The following is a 17,119-nucleotide window of genomic DNA, read 5'->3' on the forward strand; positions in this document are numbered from 1 at the left end:
GTATTCCATACGGATCAGTTGGGAGAGGGTGTACATAAAGATTTTATTTTTTAGTATTTTTCTTGTATTTTTCTTTTATAAATAAATAAAAAAAAAAATTCAAACCTTATGTTAAGGGTCTCATTCGGGATTTACTGAAGTTTTAGATTTCAACTTGAGCAGTGCAGCAACATTCAGAGCAAGTTCACCCGTTGGGTCACCAGGTCACCCACTATTCACTGTTTTTTAGTGTTAATTTCACTCTCTGGGTCACGAACACAGTGTATTTCGTGCCCTAGGTCACCCTATACAGTGTTCTAGGTCACCCTATACAGTGTTCTAGGTCACCATGGTGACCTGCACAGTGTATTTCGTGCCCTGAGTTACGAGCACAGTGTATTTCGTGACCCAGAGAATGAAAATATACACTAAAAAATAGTGAATAGTAAGTGACCCGGTGACCCAACGGGTGAACTTGCTCTCAGATGACAACATCTCTCATATGCATCTGTTGAGCTCCAAGAGCACATTGAGCGAAATTTGGGTGTGATATATTTACCATAAGTAAATGCAGGGGCACGTGGGTGAAACAAAGGTACCTGCTTCCTTCCTCTCATATGGTAGAACTGTAGGATTACACAGAGGTCTGCGGAGCCCACATTTCTGTGCCCTTCTTACAAGGCTGAAGGAGACTGATCATCTTTGGCTTGGCGTAAGCGTAACTGGCTTCATTTTCATCTCAGCTAAATTCATATTATTCATGCAGGTTAATTTGGAGCATTACTCAAAAGTCAAAACCTTGGTTCGATCCGTTGCAAACGATCAATGTAGTTTTGCAAGAAATATATTCAAATGAAATACTTTAAAAAGACATTTCATGTTGCGTTACTTGATATTTCATTCATTCACTGTTATATATTTTGTCGATTTATGAATGTTTTTGAGTATTTGTAAAAGATAAAATAATCATTAAACATATATTATTGTCAAATATTGTAAAAAATAATTTTCAATCACAATATACTGGGTTTTGTTTCTCCAACAAAGTTTTGTAAGCCGAAAGTAAGAGCTTCTTAGAAACACAAATGTTAGTTAAATAGGATTCTTACCGTACTTGCAAATAAATCAATGTCTTAAGAAAACCTAACATAGCATACATACGCGTACTTACTGAACAAGAAAAGAATATTAGCCTTGAAAATGGAGTGGTAAAGCCTGGGCTCGGCTGCAATGTAACTGCAAAGTCGGCTTGAATCCCTCTCTGCCATTTTTATATCATGCATATCATATGAGTCTTGGGTTCAGGTTACAATACTTAATCTGTATTGTTATGAATAAACAAACCAATTAAGCCTAATAAAAACAGGTTGTATGCTAGTTCCAAGGCAAAACAGAGAGAGAGAGAGATAAAAGACTGCAGGTTCTTTGCTCCCTCTACTAGTCTAGCTTGCTCTTTCATCCATTCATTGTTTTTTGAAAAAATTTTAGTCTCACTTTTTTGGTCTCAACTGTCTTGTCTGAGTGTCTTTTTCTCAAGTGCCCTCAGGCTTCTTCACTGGCTTAAACAAACTTTGCAGGCTTTAGTTTTTTGAATTTTTTTGAATTAATTTTTTTTTCTTTCTGTCAGAATGTGAAGTGTAGGTATCTGCCAAAGCTATAAAAGAAGGCACAGAAGCCTCTGCAGAAAGCTTCAGCAAACTTTCCCTTCACATAAACCCAGCCCAACACCCACCCAGGAAAAAGATAAGAGAGAGATATTAATAAAACCAAAACCAAAACCAAAACCAACCAGTAAAACTCATAGCCCCACCTTTCTTTTCTCGCTATGGACTTTCAACTCAAGCAATGGAGAAACCAGCAGCATGAGTCAGAGGAACAACAGCCCTATTCTTCTGCTACAAAGATACCAAAACTTGAGCACCTTCAGACCCAAACACACCCTGAACCAGCTTCCGGGTATGCTCTCCCTTTGTTTGTACCTGAACCAAACACCAAAGTCATCAGCAACCTGTCAGCATTTTCTGAATCTATTACTCCTACACCAGCTTCTTCTGCCACCAGATTTCCCAGTGAGATTCTCTCTCTCTCTCTCTACTTTTTCTTGTTTTTGACAGAAACCCAGAAAAGTCCGAGTCTTTTCTTACAGGTTTTTGTTTATTGTTTGATATTATTTCTTGGGTCTGTTCTAGGGATGGGGAGCTACTTCAGCATGAGTCAGTGGCAAGAGCTTGAGCTGCAGGCTTTGATATTCAGGTACATGCTGGCTGGTGCTGCTGTTCCTCCTGAGCTTCTTCAGCCAATCAAGAGAAGCCTTCTGCATTCGCAATTCTTCTTCCACCACCCTCTTCAACAGTACCCTGCTTGTAAGTATCTAACGATATACATGTTTTTTTTTTACTTTGATGATTTTTACCAAACATTCCCTGTTCTTAAGACATTGGATCCACATTGAGTTTGTTACTTATCGGGAAATGGGTTGGGTTGGAGTTTGAAATCTCATGGAACAACTTGTTTGTGTGTGTGGTAGTGTTGCAATCTGGGTACTGGGGAAGAGGGGCCATGGATCCAGAGCCGACCAGGTGCCGGAGGACAGATGGCAAGAAATGGCGGTGCTCTCGAGACGTAGTGACCGGTCAGAAGTACTGCGAGCGCCACGTGCACCGCGGACGAAACCGTTCAAGAAAGCATGTGGAAGTCACCACCACCGCCACCACAACCACAACCGCCGCCGGAGGAGGAGGAGTAAGGACTCTTGATGCTGCTACCAGCAACGCAGTCGTTACTGTTGCCTCATCGTTGGGAAATGGGTCGGATGGGACCCATTTTGCTCTTTCCGGGTCTTCCCCTTCCATCGATCTGCTCCAGCTCAAACAAAGGTGAAGCCACCAACAAATCTGTTGTTCTTGTCCCTTTTCATTTGGGATCAAATTAAATGTGCATCATATGGTATAAGAGTTTGAATGATTAATCCCTCAACCATTGGACCCAGTATATAGTAAAATCGAAATGAGTATAGCATTGAATGAAGCCATTGGATTGTTTCTCTTTTTGTAAGTGTTATTGCAGACATGGGATTTGATAATAATAGAAATCTCAATGGACCCTCTAGTCTCCTTTCTAGTATTTGTTCTTAATTCTTAATCTTTAGCAAAAGGCATGTTTGATAATAATGCTTCAAATCCAAGAATAATCGAGTTTCCCTCAACTCATTTCCGTTTCTTGTAGCTCTTTGGAGTCCAAACATGAGAACAAGAGCTTCTTTGATAACCGCAGGGAGGTTTCGGGGTCTATTCAATCCGACAATCATATCTTGCGGCCTTTTTTCGATGATTGGCCGGGACAGCTCCAAGAACCGGACAATGGGAGAGGCAATGCTAGCTCAATGAACTCTGCCACCTCCCTCTCCATTTCAATACGTGGGAACACATCATCATCAGATGTGTCGTTGAAGTTGTCTACCGGCAATGGAGTAGAACCAGGCCAAGAGAGTGAACAGCCGCAATTGAATTGGCCAACGGGATGGGGGACAAACCATGTGGCTTCAATGGGAGGGCCTCTTGCAGAGGCTCTGCGTTCCTCCAACTCCAACTCCAACTCCTCACCGACCAGTGTTCTTCATCGGTTGCCTCGTGGCTCTGTCAATGAAACTAGCTTCATCAGCACCTGAATATCATATCACAGTTCCAACTTCCTTTTTCCAGTTGCTTGTATAAATTGAATCAGTTTTATTTCTAACCGGACCAGATTCTATTGCTTGCTTGTTTAATCAAGAACAACTTTGTTGCCAATTTCTTACGAAATTAATGTTTGTGATGTATTAGCATGACAAGAAGGTTGAAAGCTTGAAACCCATCGGATAACAAAATTTGCGGGTTCTCCAAATAAGAGTATTCAGTGACTTATAAACCATAAATCAGCTACATGCTATCTATACAATGCAAAATCTCTAGCAGGCAATTTGATCGGGCTTAACGTGGAAAATAATTACAGAAAGGATTTTTCACAAACTGGAACATTAGTCTAATTTATATGACTAGGTCACTAGCTGGGGTTGGTCGTCTGAACTATACATAAATTCTCATTTTTGAAGCTCATGTTCCGCAACTACTTCCTTGACTTTATTCTTCTGACTTAGGTTGGCACAGCTGCCAGAGATGGCAAACATTATTCCACATGAACTGCACTCTGCTTTATTAGCAAGTGTACATGGCGTCTTTGCAGCAAGAAGTAGAGATTCTCAGTGCCAGAATTTTACTAGTATAAAAAATCAGCCTTTGATGGGTATCGTTTCCTTTGTCTCTACTAGAGCATAGACCACAGCTGTTCTACAAGGTGCATATACTTGGAAGGAATTAGGCCGCTCATCATACCATCCATCCTGCATACAATCACCAGGGTTTAACACAAAGTTTCTGTATGATTGGGCAGAACGAAGCAAAAAGACTCGGATAATGATGCAAGGAAATTTTTCTTACAACTGTGAAGTACTCCGCGGTGTGAGCAATCCTATCAAAGCCTCCAAATATTTTCTCATCTGAATCCAAGACAATCTGGAAGGAAGACAAACACGTATATGATACAGGACAAAATAAACCGAGTGGCAGGCACATAAAATTCATTTTGAAAAAAAAGCAAGAAAATAACAGCAAAATTAGAGTATTGAGTTTTAATGGTCAAAATACATTCCCAACCATCAGAATCAACCTAAGAACCCCTCATTTATCGGACCACACCCACATTTGCAGCATATGATCTTTGGATGTGATATTGGATTATTGCGGTGTGAAAAAAAAATCAGCCGGCATATTTGGGACTAAATCACCTAATGATCTCAAGATGCACAAAGAAAGAAAATAAATAAACAATCACCCAACATCTACGATTAATTCTAGAAAGATAATGAGGAAAAAAAAAAAAAAAAATTGGCAACCCAACTCTTGAGTACTAAATAGAAGTTGAAGAGGATATACCTTATACTTTCCTGGCTTTAAGCAGCCTACTCGGTAGTCTGAATAGCTTTTACTCCAATGAAAATTGAAGACAAAGACCAGGTTTCCCCTTTCAAAGACAATAACCTTATCTCCTTCATCCTTTCGGGATATATATTGGTGCTCAGAAGTCATGAACTGCATCAAGAGTTGATTAAATTTAGTACTAGAAATGCACAGCTGACATTAAATCAGATTGAGCTTTTGAAGTTTGATTATCTAAAAAATCAATGGATTTTTGAAAGCCATAGGGAACCGGTTATAAAAGCAGTCCACATGCTAAGCAACCAAGGCTATCAAAACTTACACTATAGGTTTCTTCAAGATGATGCATTGCTCGATCAAATTCTTGCAAGCCATGATATCTTAAATATTCAGCATCTGCCTGGGTACATAACCAACGATGTCCATAAAACATGAGCACAACCTTTCAAAATACACTTGAACAAAGAACAGAACATAAACCTTTTGCAAATGAAACCATCCAGAAATATCAAACAAGATGTGCAGCGCGCTGGTGTTTGTAATAAGATAGCAGTTAGAGAACTATAAGTAGAATATAAATGTTCCAACATGATTTTAGCAGTTGAAGAACTATAAGTAGAATATAAATGTTCCAACATGATTTAACGAAGGGATGACGATGGGTTGGAGCATGTGTCAAAGCATTGCCAAAGAGCAAGCCCCACTGTCCAACAGAGAGAGATAACAAATGCACTAGAGAAAACAGAATAGATCACGAATAACATTTCAACAGGGGATTGGTTCCTATCAAACTGTTATCCGACTTGTGCTCTATTGAATTTTAGTCTTGGAAAACTCCATTACCGTTAATAATGCCTTTTGTGAAGCAATTTGTATGTTCTTTCTTGTACTGACATCACGATACTACCTATTCTACTTTTTGTTTCAAGAATGCGTATAATATGACTTAAGTGTGTAAAGGAATGGTTCACGATGAAATCAGAGGCATTCCAAGGTCAAAAATCTGGTCTCATCAACCAATGGTCCAATCATGTGTAAACACCACCCCACCACCCTGTGAGAAATGAGTCCTAAATATAAACAGTAGTGAATGCAGCAGATCCATAATTTGGAGAGTGTATGGATCCTTTGAATAAATGAACACTTGGACTATATGCTGGGCAAAACTTACAAGATCAAATCTACGCCGGCATTTGTCAAAACTGTTATTGTTCCCAGGAACTATTTTTCCATTTGGAAGATGTTGAACCCCTCTTGGAAAATCAATCCACTCTGGGAAAAATAAAAATTAAACCACACATTAAAGCTAACAGCAGTTCAGTCTAATGATAAAATAATAATATAATAAATTGATGTAATGCCAGTTTTACCAGGATGTCCAAATTCATTCCCCATAAAATTCAGATATCCTTCTCCACCTAATCCCATAGTAATAAGCCTAATCATTTTGTGTAACGCAATTCCACGATCTACAGTGGGAGTTGATGGTCTATCCAGAGCCATGAAATCATACATATCCTGAAACCAGCACAGAAAATGAGATAAATACTGATAGATATAAGAGACACGAGTTGCACAAAATTTGTGATCAATTTTAACAAGATACTAAGTAAACAATTTCCAAAACTGGTTCATATTTGCATTCATAATAGATATAGAGAATTGGGCAGGTGAAATTTATTTAGAACAGAGTTTCCAGGCCCAGGATCATGGCACATTTTGGTTCATGGTACGTGCACGTTACCATGATCATTTATCAACTACTTCAAATAATATTGAACAAGTACAAAAGGACCAAGATACTTCTCTTATAAAAGACTGATCAAGAGAGCAGTACCCTAAGCACAAAAGGCACAATTCATACTTAGGAGCTTTGCCATACTAGGATCATAATAAAATCACTGCAGAAGCTATGAAATCTTTATAGAGGTTGTAAAGGGCTTCACAAGGGCATACATATAAAAGATTGAATTCTTAAAAATTTTCAGAAAATGACTACCAGTGATCATGTCCATAAAGGTCAATGTTGGATTCCACAGATAGCACTCCTGAAAGATAATTTCTTTTACCCCTGAAGGGTACCCAGGCTTCTATAATTCATCTAACGATGATACAATATATCTATAGCAGCTGACAATACATGTCCTCTATTAGAATAGGCATGTAAAACTACGCATCAATGGCTATGAAATCAACCATTTGTCAAAATATGGATTGAACAGAGCACGTGTGATATAAAATCAACTGGTATTTTGCAACCAAACAATAAGCATTATGTTGAATCCTTTCATAGGTAAGTGCTTTTTAAAATGTATGATATACGCAAGGCAAAGGGAGTTTTTGTGACCTTGTCCATCAACCAGAATGCAATTGTTTTGTCACCAACAAGAGCTTGGTCATGACTTTCAGCATAAGCAACACACTTCTCTCCCCATCTTCTGTTGGTCAGTGTGTGAACAATATCACTCATTTGCCAGGTTTCATCCATTTTCCTACAAAAAATTTCATGACACAATAAGGCAAGCAAGAAGTTGACCTGTTCATACATAAATGTGAGCTAGATTGGTGATGCAAGACCCTGATTTCAACCATCTCGAAGAGTTACATTTCAGACGGCAACTTACTGGAGGAGCTCAATCCATTTATCAGCAATAGCCATATGCAAGCGATAATCAAATCCAACACCACCACCCGCAACAGGAATACAAAATGCTGGCATTCCACTAACCTGTAATGACAGATCGTGCATAAGAACTAGAACAGTCAATGATGTTGGCACTATGATCATTAAGGTTTTAAACCAACTACTTTACTAATTTTAAACTTGTAAATCCAAAGAGCTGGAAATATTGCTAAAGAAAAAGCTTCCATCTGTTAGGCAAGGGCAAAACTAGGACAGAAAATCAATATACCGACAAAAAGAAACAAAAAACTTAGTAATATAGAGGTAATATCTTAGTTTCCTTATTTCAAGTTATTGAAGCAGTAACTGATTTTCAGTTCACTGCACTGAGAAATATGAATATGTTAAGGAAGTGGTAATTGCCAACACAAAGGATGCTCAATTTTACTTCTGCAAGGGAATAGAAAACATACATCTTCACCAATGCTAACAGCTTCAGGGTAGAGCCCATGAATCAAATCATTAACCAGCATCAGGTAAGTGACAGCCTCTACATCTGTTGCTAATCCAAAATACTCGCTGTAGTTTCCGGTAAATGCTACCTACAGAGAGTTGAACCGATAATTAAATTAGTAAACAAACATAAGGAACCTGGCATTCTGAAGATAAAATAGAAGTGAAACACAGTAATGTAGCACATGTAGAAAAAAAACTATTGCCCCAACATGGATGTCTTTGATATTTTGTGTGAGAGGAAAATTTCCAGCATATTCCTTGCCTAATCCTTCATCATGAAAAGTAACATAAAAAACATCAAGTGACATATCCATAACATTTCTAATACCTATACATTGAACACCACTGTCACATTATCATGAATACCATATAGGAACTGGACTTTGCATGTATTACCTACAACACTTCAGTGCAGTTCCCCAAGGTCCTAACAAGTCACTTTTAAAACTTTTATCAATCATAGAATACAATTGGGTCATGAAAAAATGCATCGATGTGCCTAATACAATTACAGAAATTTGAATGAGAAAACCAAGATTGATATAGGATATAAAACAAATTAAAAAACAGTGCTGACAGTAGACAAGAATGAAAGCGTTCAAATTTGGTAGGATCTTAGAGCTAAAAAGTAATAATAATCATGTTAAGACATAATATTACTAAAAAAGAAGCAAAACAGATATGCTTGCCTGTTTTAATAAAACTAAAGAAATGCATAGCATGCACGATATTAAATAGCATTATAATTTTGGAATAAAATTATAAAAGTAATTGTTGATGTGATGCAAATACAATTATCTACCTAATAAGACAAATTGAAAACCTAAATAACACCTGCAATCCATGATGAGTGTACATCATTGAAGTTACACCATCAAATCTGAACCCGTCAAACTTAAATTCTTCCAACCACCACCTTGCATTTGAGAGAAGATACCTCAAAACCTGACAACAGAATGAAACAAAAAGATTAAGATCATATTTCTCACAACAGTAACGTACTGTTAAATGTTTTGAAAAAGAAAGCACACACCTCCCAACTTCCATAATTGAAAAGGCGAGAATCCCACATCCAATGATATCCTCGGGACCCAGAGTGGAAGTAGTGACTATCGGTTCCATCAAACATGTTCAGCCCATCCAACGTATTATTTGATGCATGGCTGGATGTGTTAAATATTAGAAGACAGATATAGAGAATGATAAGTTTAAAAGCATTATATAAGTTTGATAGTCATAGATTCTTTTCATAATATCAGCCAGATAAAAGATAGCAAAGTGTGATTAATACACTACAATCTGAAGGAAGAGAAACAGAGATACTCCAATTAGTTTGGAAAATAAGTATTAAAACTTCATCAGTAGTTCTGTTAAGCCCTGTGGCCGCATGATCATCCAAAGGGAGGTGATATTAAGCTTGAATAAGTACCACATATTCTATAATTCAATTGGAAATTCTGCGATTTGTCCTATCAGAATTTAAATACAGTAAGAAAGGAGACTGGACCCAAGTATAAATGTTTACAAACTTGTGTGCACTCAAGCATAAGTACAAAGATATTAAAAATAAATCTATTATGATGTTGTAATGTGCAGATCTCATAGAGAGAAAAAGGCATGTCCAATATGGAACAAATATGTTCCCAGAAACTTATGTTAAATCTTCTATGCAACATTAGCCAGTACCTGTGAACAATATCCATGAGTACAAGCAGACCAAGTTCATGAGCTCTATCTATCAGAGATTTCAGATCGTCAGGCGTTCCACATCGGCTGCTAGGTGCAAAAAAATTGGTGACATGGTACCTGCATCACAGAAAAAAAGTGCAACTTCACTTGTAGAATAAAGGGAAGATAAACCGCTCATAAAAAGCCCCAACTGTTATATTGGCTATCCCATTGAAAATATAACGTGAAGTACAAAGTGTTAAAGCAAATGCTAAAAAGGACAATACCCAAAGCTGGCATAGTAGGAATGCTCCTGAATAGCCATGAGCTGAACAGCATTGTAACCAAGCTTTTTAATGCGTGGTAGCACATCATCTCTGAATTCAGCATATGTGTTAATTTTTGGCTCCTGTAACAGAGTCATTAATAGTATCAAGGTAGAGAAGTTTAACAGATAAATGAAAAAAAAAAAAAAAAAGAGTCAAGACAGGTTCTATGGCCTATTAACTTTGGATCCTTTTCATAGGTAGAATTTATAACGTTTAAAAAAACAGATGAAGCTTGATGCTGTTATTTAACCATAAAACATGTGAGGTACAGATGTTGAGGCATATTTCAAACTTTCAACCAACACTATAAGGTTTGGGTTCAGGTTGTACAGGACCGACCCTCCCTCCAGCTTGAAATTCAACTCAGATTGAAGATTTTCATTCCTACACAATCCAATTTCAAAGCTCAACCCTAACTTGCCCAATTCACATTGGGCTTTGGCACACAGCCCAACCAAGGAGTACCCTCTAGCTTTGAAGTCATTAACCTATACTATCAAGCTGAATAAAAAGATGCCCCTTTTAATTACCAGAGAATTCACAATATTTGCCTTGAAGTTGGGCTCATCCAAGTTTATATCTGATACAAGTTCCCTTGAAAAAGATGCATCATACATCTTGGAAAAAAAAAAGTTGAGGTATTCTAAAACTTAGATCCTACATCTCTGCAGCATGTCTGTACTGACCCAAGGTAAGGTTTATTGCAAAGTAAAGGAATATTAAATATCAAATATATATATATATATACACACAGTCCGGCTACGGTGCGGACGGTACGGATTTCCGGTTTTCTCCCACTTTCCGATTACATTTTCACATCTTAACCGTTCAGTTTTTAGGTCCTAATGTATAGATCACCTCTGCAAAATTTCAGCCAATTTGGTGATCGTTAAGGCATCCAAAACTGCAAATTACAACAATGTACACGAACGGTTCCGGTTCTATAGATTCGGTTCGTTCGTGTAAATTGCAGTCTTGGATGCCTTAACGATCACCAAATTGGCTGAAATTTTGTAGAGATGATCTATACAATAGGACCTAAAAACTGAACGGTTAAGATCAAAATATGTGATAGGAAAGTGGGTGAAAACCGGAAATCCGTACCGAAATTTCGGTACGGACGTCCGCACCTGAGAAAAAAAAAAAAAAAAATATATATATATATATATATATATATATATATATGTATGCAGCCTATGTATGTATTTATGTAGACAGAAACACTACACAAAATTATATAGATAAGCCAGAGGGGTGGCAATACTTACTGTGCTACTCATTCCAACATGTGCCTCATAAATGCGGAGTGATTGTGGTCTCTTCGGCTGAGGATGTTGAAATACATACTTCTCCTGAAAAAGAAGTGATCAGCATTTAGCCATGAAGATTATCAACAGAAATACATCACAAGATTAAAAACGTCGAACTTGACTTAACATTTTCCTGGCAAATTAATTGAAGAATTCCCATCCGATCAATGACCAGTATGAGAATCCTACGCAAACATTAATGACTCGTGAATCACTCTCTCCAGACAATTTCCTCAATGGAGCTTCAATACTATGTTGCTCTTTATTTTTTGTTCCTTTAGTTGTTAAAGTGCAGCATGGTGAGATTTAAAGAGAACTTCTATAGAAATTCCTCACACATGAAGTAATTTAATGCAACACTACTGCAGCCTTTCTTTTACCCAGAACCCATAGCATTTTTATCTACAGTGTATAAATAGTTGAAGCATTCGTTTGTAGAAACACCCAGACACCGAAAAATCTGTTGAAAACATACCTCTTCTGGAGGATCATAGTATATTCCATTGTATGGGATTTCATTAGGAGCCTGTACCGAAAACTTGATCCAAGCAGGAATTGAGTCTTTGACACCTGAAGGAGTATCCATACGGATCTGCAATTTCACATAACACATTAGATGAACTAGACAAGGTTCTCTTATGGCAATAACAGTACACTGGTAAACCAATTCTCTAACAGTGGATGTTTATTAAATCTCAGATACATCCACCTGAAACTGTAGCATGCCTAGCAGCTAGTCTTATTGCCACAAAAGAAGTTGTACAGAGACAACATTAAAATAGCTATATATATATAATCAAAATCGCTCAGAAAATTTTCATTATTTGATTTGTTCATAGACATCAGAATTAAGGTATAGTTGGCGTAAAAAAAAAAAAAAACCTTTACCTTCAACTGTTAACAGACAATCCCCAGATTTCAGAAAAGTTAGACTTAAAATCATCAACAAGCAATGTTACCTTAACTCGAGAACCATGCGGAATTGCGGGTGAACCATCTGCATTGTTTGGCAAAAAGATTTCCCAGACCCCAAATTCATTCTGTTTACATGAGCAATGTTGTGAACAACAAAATTATCATGCAACGTTCATGTCATGCATGCATTCTTTTGGTTCCTATGTAGGAAACCCCACAGGTAAAGTTTCGAAAAACATACCTGAGTCATCACATCCGCATTCATATTCCAATTGTTGAAATCTCCAATTAATGATGCGGACTGAAATGGTCAACAAACAATCAGAACAATTATAAAGAAGGGGAAAAAGATATAACTTTGACAAAATATATAAAAGTTCAAAAATATGCTATCTAAGCTAATCCTATAAAACCCAGACTGTTCCATCAAAGGGCAAGATAGTCCATGTGATACTGCCAATACAATAAAAAATATAAAAAATATAAAAGATAAAAAAATCTACCTCGTAGGCTCATATTGTTCCGTAGAAAAGCAAAAATTTTTTTTTTTTCAAAACAGAAAGGACGATAAAATCACATTAATAATAAATCCTTGAGATAGAAGACTGAGACACAGCAAAACTCAAAGAAACTTTTCATAGTCTTACGACCGTAAGTTTGAATTATATTGCAAATCCTCTATACTGGCAATGGAATTTCTATATTTCATCCAATTGATACAAGACTTTCCATAGGTGAAGAAATATGGATATACAAACCTTCAATATGCTTATGGATCATTTGCATTCACATAACTTAGTATGAAAATGTGAATCAAAATCATGGTTCAATAATGCTGAATTGCTTTTAATTTTCTTTTTTTATGTTTCCTTTCAGGGTCTGATAATCAAGAACTGCTGAAATGTCATTCTTGCACCAATCAAGTCAAGTTTGAGTTCATTCTGGTTTAGCAGTGTCTTTGCATGTATGCTGGCATATTAACGTCAGTGTGTCTATGTAGGTGCTAGACTAAGGGCTGACGAGAATACCAACCTAATCCTGAATTGAACACACTATATCCATTATACTTGGCTTTAATAAGTTATCCTTACTTCAACAGTACACAACAGCAAAAATTAAATACTTAAAATACCAAAAGAGGACTAACAGTTACAAGTAAATCCTTAAATAGCCAAAAGAGGCAAACAAACCTTAGCTCCAGGTGCCCACTCCCTATAAGTGATACCTGTGGCACTGAAAAACCAGTTTGAGATTATAATCAGCCCAGAAGATCTTAGATTATTTTTACACAAAAAGTATATTCTCCAAAATAAATATAAAAATGTAATGTTAGATGGTAATGAGCAAAACAGACCACATAAAAGGCTACTACCACCCTAAATTGGAAGAGAGTGCATCTTTATTACACATATAAGGGCACAATATGGTTTTTTTTTTTCCCCAAAAGACCTAGCCTGTCCGGGTGATATTTGTCACAAATCTGTTTAGAACCTGCAAGTTGCACGCCTCGAATGTTGCAGAGGCCATGCACACTGTTACTAAATGAATTAAGCATGTAAAAGTTCTCCAGAGAAAATTTTCATTTTGTCAATCCTAGGGACAAAATATATATTGAAGTTTCCTCTAATCAACAAAAGGCTATGGGAACAAATGTCATTTTACTTAATGTGTTGAACTCTTGATTATAAAAGCTATACAAATGGTACCTCAATCTATTGAACTCCAACAGTTTAAAAGATTGAAGCATTTGTTTTGAACTACTAGAAGGTACTTGAGACACAAGCATGAAGTAGCAGGGAAAACTTTTTTTTTTTCCCTTTCAGTCAGCTGTACTGACCTTATACATCACCTCTCTATTAGTTTGGTTTATGTTCTAATTGCTATTCTATATCAAAAGAACAAGAGACAAGTAAAAAGTGGTTCATGGTTACTGAGTTGAGTATAATACAAGAAAGATGCAAAAATGCTTTGACTGTTGCAGAGATAAAAAAAAAGCAATACCTGCGTGTGAACCCAAACTTCTCATAGCCACGAGAAAACACCTCCAAACCACCTTCATACTTGTCAATTTCCACACGCAACTTTTTGTATTGTCCATATCTGAGCATAGTATTCACAATCAGTGAAAGCCTATAACCTAATTTGGAAATAAAGCAGGCAAGAAACATTTATAGGAGGAAAAGAGGAAAAAGTAACATAAACTGGTGCACTACCAAAACATAAATATTATTGCAATTGTAACATAGACCAGTTAGCTAGCCATTGTTCTGCCGATTTGCTCATAGGGGAACAGACCTTACTAATTAAGTAATTAATCAATTATTTTTCATTCTCTTCTCAACTTCAGGCCATCATCCATTTCGATAGTTAGATGTATTGCTTATATGTGCAAATGTGAAAGAGAAACCTACCGGTAATCCAAATGATCACGGAAGCCCTTCAAAAGTGGATCTATTTCATATATTTTTTGCCCAGTGCCAGGTGGTGGAATTGACTTTGGAGCAGTACTTGCTGTCCCTTTTAAAGGACTAGGTGTTTCCTCAACCTTGGTTTTATCATCATCAACACTGCCCACGTCTAATGAAGAAATTACTTCATCTTCAACAATCTCATCTTCCATAGTTACACTGTCTACATCCTCAAGCACCTAAACCAAAATCATAGCACTCAGAATCAATCTGTGATGTGATTCAAGATGTCAAATAGAAAGTGACATTGCTAGAGCATTTCTGCTCAGCATCTAAAATCCCCAAATTGAAAGTAGAATACTTTTTTTCTTTCAGAAGTGAAACAGGAATACTGTTGCAAAACCATAATTGATAACATAGAACATTTGTTACGCATATCACAAACCTGAGGATCCTCTGAATCTGTGCTGGGAGCTTCCAATTGCTCTGTCAAAGGTGGAGAGCCATCAGTCGGACCTCCAGGAACAAGAACTTTCTTTGAAGCAGCAACAGTTAAAGAAGAAGGCGAATCAGAATCATACGAAGACTTTCCGGCAAAGATCTTCCCTACAAACAAGAATCACTTTAGCTTAACATACTTAACAAGTTAACTAATAGAATAGTAGGCAAACATTGATCAAAGAAATTCTACTTATTTTTCAGATGCTAGATTCATCTTGACATGAAAATTAACCGCGCATGAAGCATATGTTCGGATCAACCCCAATATAATTGGCATTGAGTCCATAACCCAAAAGAAGAAACAGAGGAAATCAATTTCTCTTCTAAAACCCCATTTCCAATCTCAGTGGTATCAAAATTGATCCTTCTTCAGAGTTCCAAGTTACATCCACCTCGGAATCAGCAAACAGGTAATCGTTCCAAGCTGATCATCGTCATCGTTTAGGGTGCTCACATTTGCAATCGCCATTCTTATATCCTCGATTTCACTTCAAAAGCACAGTTTGTATATCACAAGCACATCTATTCAAATTTTGCAAAGCCTCGCAACACATCCGAGTAAACTCCAAGGAGTAATAGTAAATTAATCTACGGTAACATCCACAACAAAACAAACAAGAGGCCAAAATCTACTACTACATTTCAATATAATCAATTAAATTACTGTTGTATTGACTGCTCCTCCCATAACATTTCCTCAAGCCGAAATCGAATGCGGAAACGAATTGATCATAAAAGCATACATTTCTGAAAGGAAAACGAAAACGAAAACAGAGCTAGGAGGAGGAGGAGGAGGAGAGTGAATACGAGAGAAGGAGGAGGTGTTGTCGAGCAAGAGGCAGAGGGTGGTGGACCTCCGATCGCCGCCATTGAAGTTGGAATGCAGGGAGGACTTGAAACCGGAAGGTATAAGAGGGAAGCGTATCCCCGAGAGAGTCGAGACCATCTTCTTCTTCTTCTTCTTCTTTTGTATCCTTCTAGCTAGCTAGGGTTTCTTATGAGAGAGAGAGAGAGAGAGAGAGATCTGTATTTTACTGAGCTTGGAAGGTCGCACTTGCCACCGGCCCTCCCGGGAGAAACGTGATTTGAGTGAGTGAGAAGCAGCAAAAATCGGAGAGAGATGAAAGTCTCTCGTTTCCAGTGACGCTTGAAGCCAAGAGAGAGAGAGAGAGAGAGAGAGAGAGAGAGTTTGGGCTACTCGCTTTGCTACGTGTGCAGTCGAGAATTGCATGGGAATGGGTGTGCGGGACCCATCCATCACCTCGCGTTTTCGATCGTCGATTGTAGTTGGGATTTGATTTTCATCGCTAAAACAAATGTTATAAACTTATAATCCAAAATATCAATCTCAGAGGAAAAATAATAAATAAAAATAATATGAAGTGCACGATGGAGATGAGGAACGAAAGGCTGTGAAAAGGGAGGAGGGCCCGCTTGGGATATTTTTGTGTGTTTGTTTTTGTAGCCCCCTCTAGGCTCTAATCAAGTGAAAAAGGTCCTTTCTCTCCTACTATTTTCGGCTGCAATTTGACAGACTTTTTTATTTATTTATTTCATGGATCATTGGGGCATATTCCATGGTCCATGCTAGTGAATTTTGCTGCAACAGTTTTCGTACTTCATGTGTTTTCAAATTGTTCTTGGATATCTCTGAAAATCTCAACACTTTTGTGAAAATTATGACATGCGGTGGGAATTGCATGCAATCTTAATCAAAGATACCACCAAATATTCCTTTGGTTAATGCCATATATGGCTATATAGTATATCAATTATATCATACGATGACAGATGCTCTAAAACATAAAGAAAGCAATCGACTCATTTTTAGAAGGTAAATCAAGACATAGCATGGCAGGGCATTAATGCATTTCTCCCCTTGAAATAGTACTAGTTA

General features: G+C 37.3%; 2 protein-coding genes across 5 annotated transcripts; one reads left to right on the forward strand and one right to left on the reverse strand.

Annotated features, from left to right (window-relative positions):
- The first annotated feature begins 1,621 nt into the window (after positions 1-1,621).
- On the forward strand, positions 1,622-3,805 carry LOC112193681 (growth-regulating factor 3). 2 transcript variants are annotated; one of them, XM_040517312.1, is made up of 4 exons: positions 1,622-2,048; positions 2,169-2,342; positions 2,507-2,855; positions 3,253-3,805. In XM_040517312.1, exons 1-4 carry the CDS (start codon positions 1,805-1,807, stop codon positions 3,644-3,646), a joined length of 1,161 nt encoding a protein of 386 aa, XP_040373246.1. In that variant the 5' UTR covers positions 1,622-1,804; the 3' UTR covers positions 3,647-3,805. The 2 variants fall into 2 exon arrangements, with proteins under 2 accessions (XP_040373246.1, XP_024189673.1); XM_024333905.2 differs by having other exon boundaries at positions 1,639-2,048; positions 3,205-3,805.
- Positions 3,806-3,836: 31 nt separating this feature from the next.
- Positions 3,837-16,499, reverse strand: LOC112193680 (1,4-alpha-glucan-branching enzyme 1, chloroplastic/amyloplastic). 3 transcript variants are annotated; one of them, XM_024333903.2, is made up of 22 exons: positions 16,030-16,499; positions 15,167-15,322; positions 14,725-14,960; positions 14,315-14,413; positions 13,504-13,546; positions 12,555-12,614; positions 12,358-12,438; positions 11,874-11,990; positions 11,357-11,440; positions 10,047-10,168; positions 9,778-9,897; positions 9,125-9,254; positions 8,926-9,036; positions 8,049-8,177; positions 7,577-7,680; positions 7,300-7,444; positions 6,323-6,470; positions 6,124-6,224; positions 5,275-5,352; positions 4,950-5,105; positions 4,455-4,529; positions 3,837-4,357 (listed from the first exon to the last, which is right to left on the reverse strand). In XM_024333903.2, exons 1-22 carry the CDS (start codon positions 16,090-16,092, stop codon positions 4,247-4,249), a joined length of 2,469 nt encoding a protein of 822 aa, XP_024189671.1. In that variant the 5' UTR covers positions 16,093-16,499; the 3' UTR covers positions 3,837-4,246. The 3 variants fall into 3 exon arrangements, with proteins under 3 accessions (XP_024189671.1, XP_024189670.1, XP_040373245.1); XM_024333902.2 differs by having other exon boundaries at positions 15,167-15,327; positions 16,030-16,498; XM_040517311.1 differs by lacking the exon at positions 16,030-16,499 and adding an exon at positions 15,413-15,979 and having other exon boundaries at positions 15,167-15,327.
- Between the last annotated feature and the right edge of the window lie 620 nt (positions 16,500-17,119).

Source organism: Rosa chinensis, chromosome 3, assembly GCF_002994745.2.
Source record: "Rosa chinensis cultivar Old Blush chromosome 3, RchiOBHm-V2, whole genome shotgun sequence".
Taxonomy (NCBI): Eukaryota; Viridiplantae; Streptophyta; class Magnoliopsida; order Rosales; family Rosaceae; genus Rosa; species Rosa chinensis.

Excerpts from the sequence above, each read along its gene's own strand:
- LOC112193681 (XM_024333905.2), top strand. The coding sequence starts at position 1,805 with ATGGACTTTCAACTCAAGCAATGGAGAAACCAGCAGCATGAGTCAGAG. Across the intron at positions 2,343-2,506 it reads TCTTCAACAGTACCCTGCTT|TGTTGCAATCTGGGTACTGG; the intron begins GTAAGTATCTAA and ends TGTGTGTGGTAG. Across the intron at positions 2,856-3,204 it reads CTGCTCCAGCTCAAACAAAG|CTCTTTGGAGTCCAAACATG; the intron begins GTGAAGCCACCA and ends CGTTTCTTGTAG.
- LOC112193680 (XM_024333902.2), bottom strand. The coding sequence starts at position 16,168 with ATGGTCTCGACTCTCTCGGGGATACGCTTCCCTCTTATACCTTCCGGT. Across the intron at positions 11,991-12,357 it reads CGCATGGTTCTCGAGTTAAG|ATCCGTATGGATACTCCTTC; the intron begins GTAACATTGCTT and ends GTGAAATTGCAG. Across the intron at positions 9,898-10,046 it reads TCCTACTATGCCAGCTTTGG|GTACCATGTCACCAATTTTT; the intron begins GTATTGTCCTTT and ends TCTGTGATGCAG.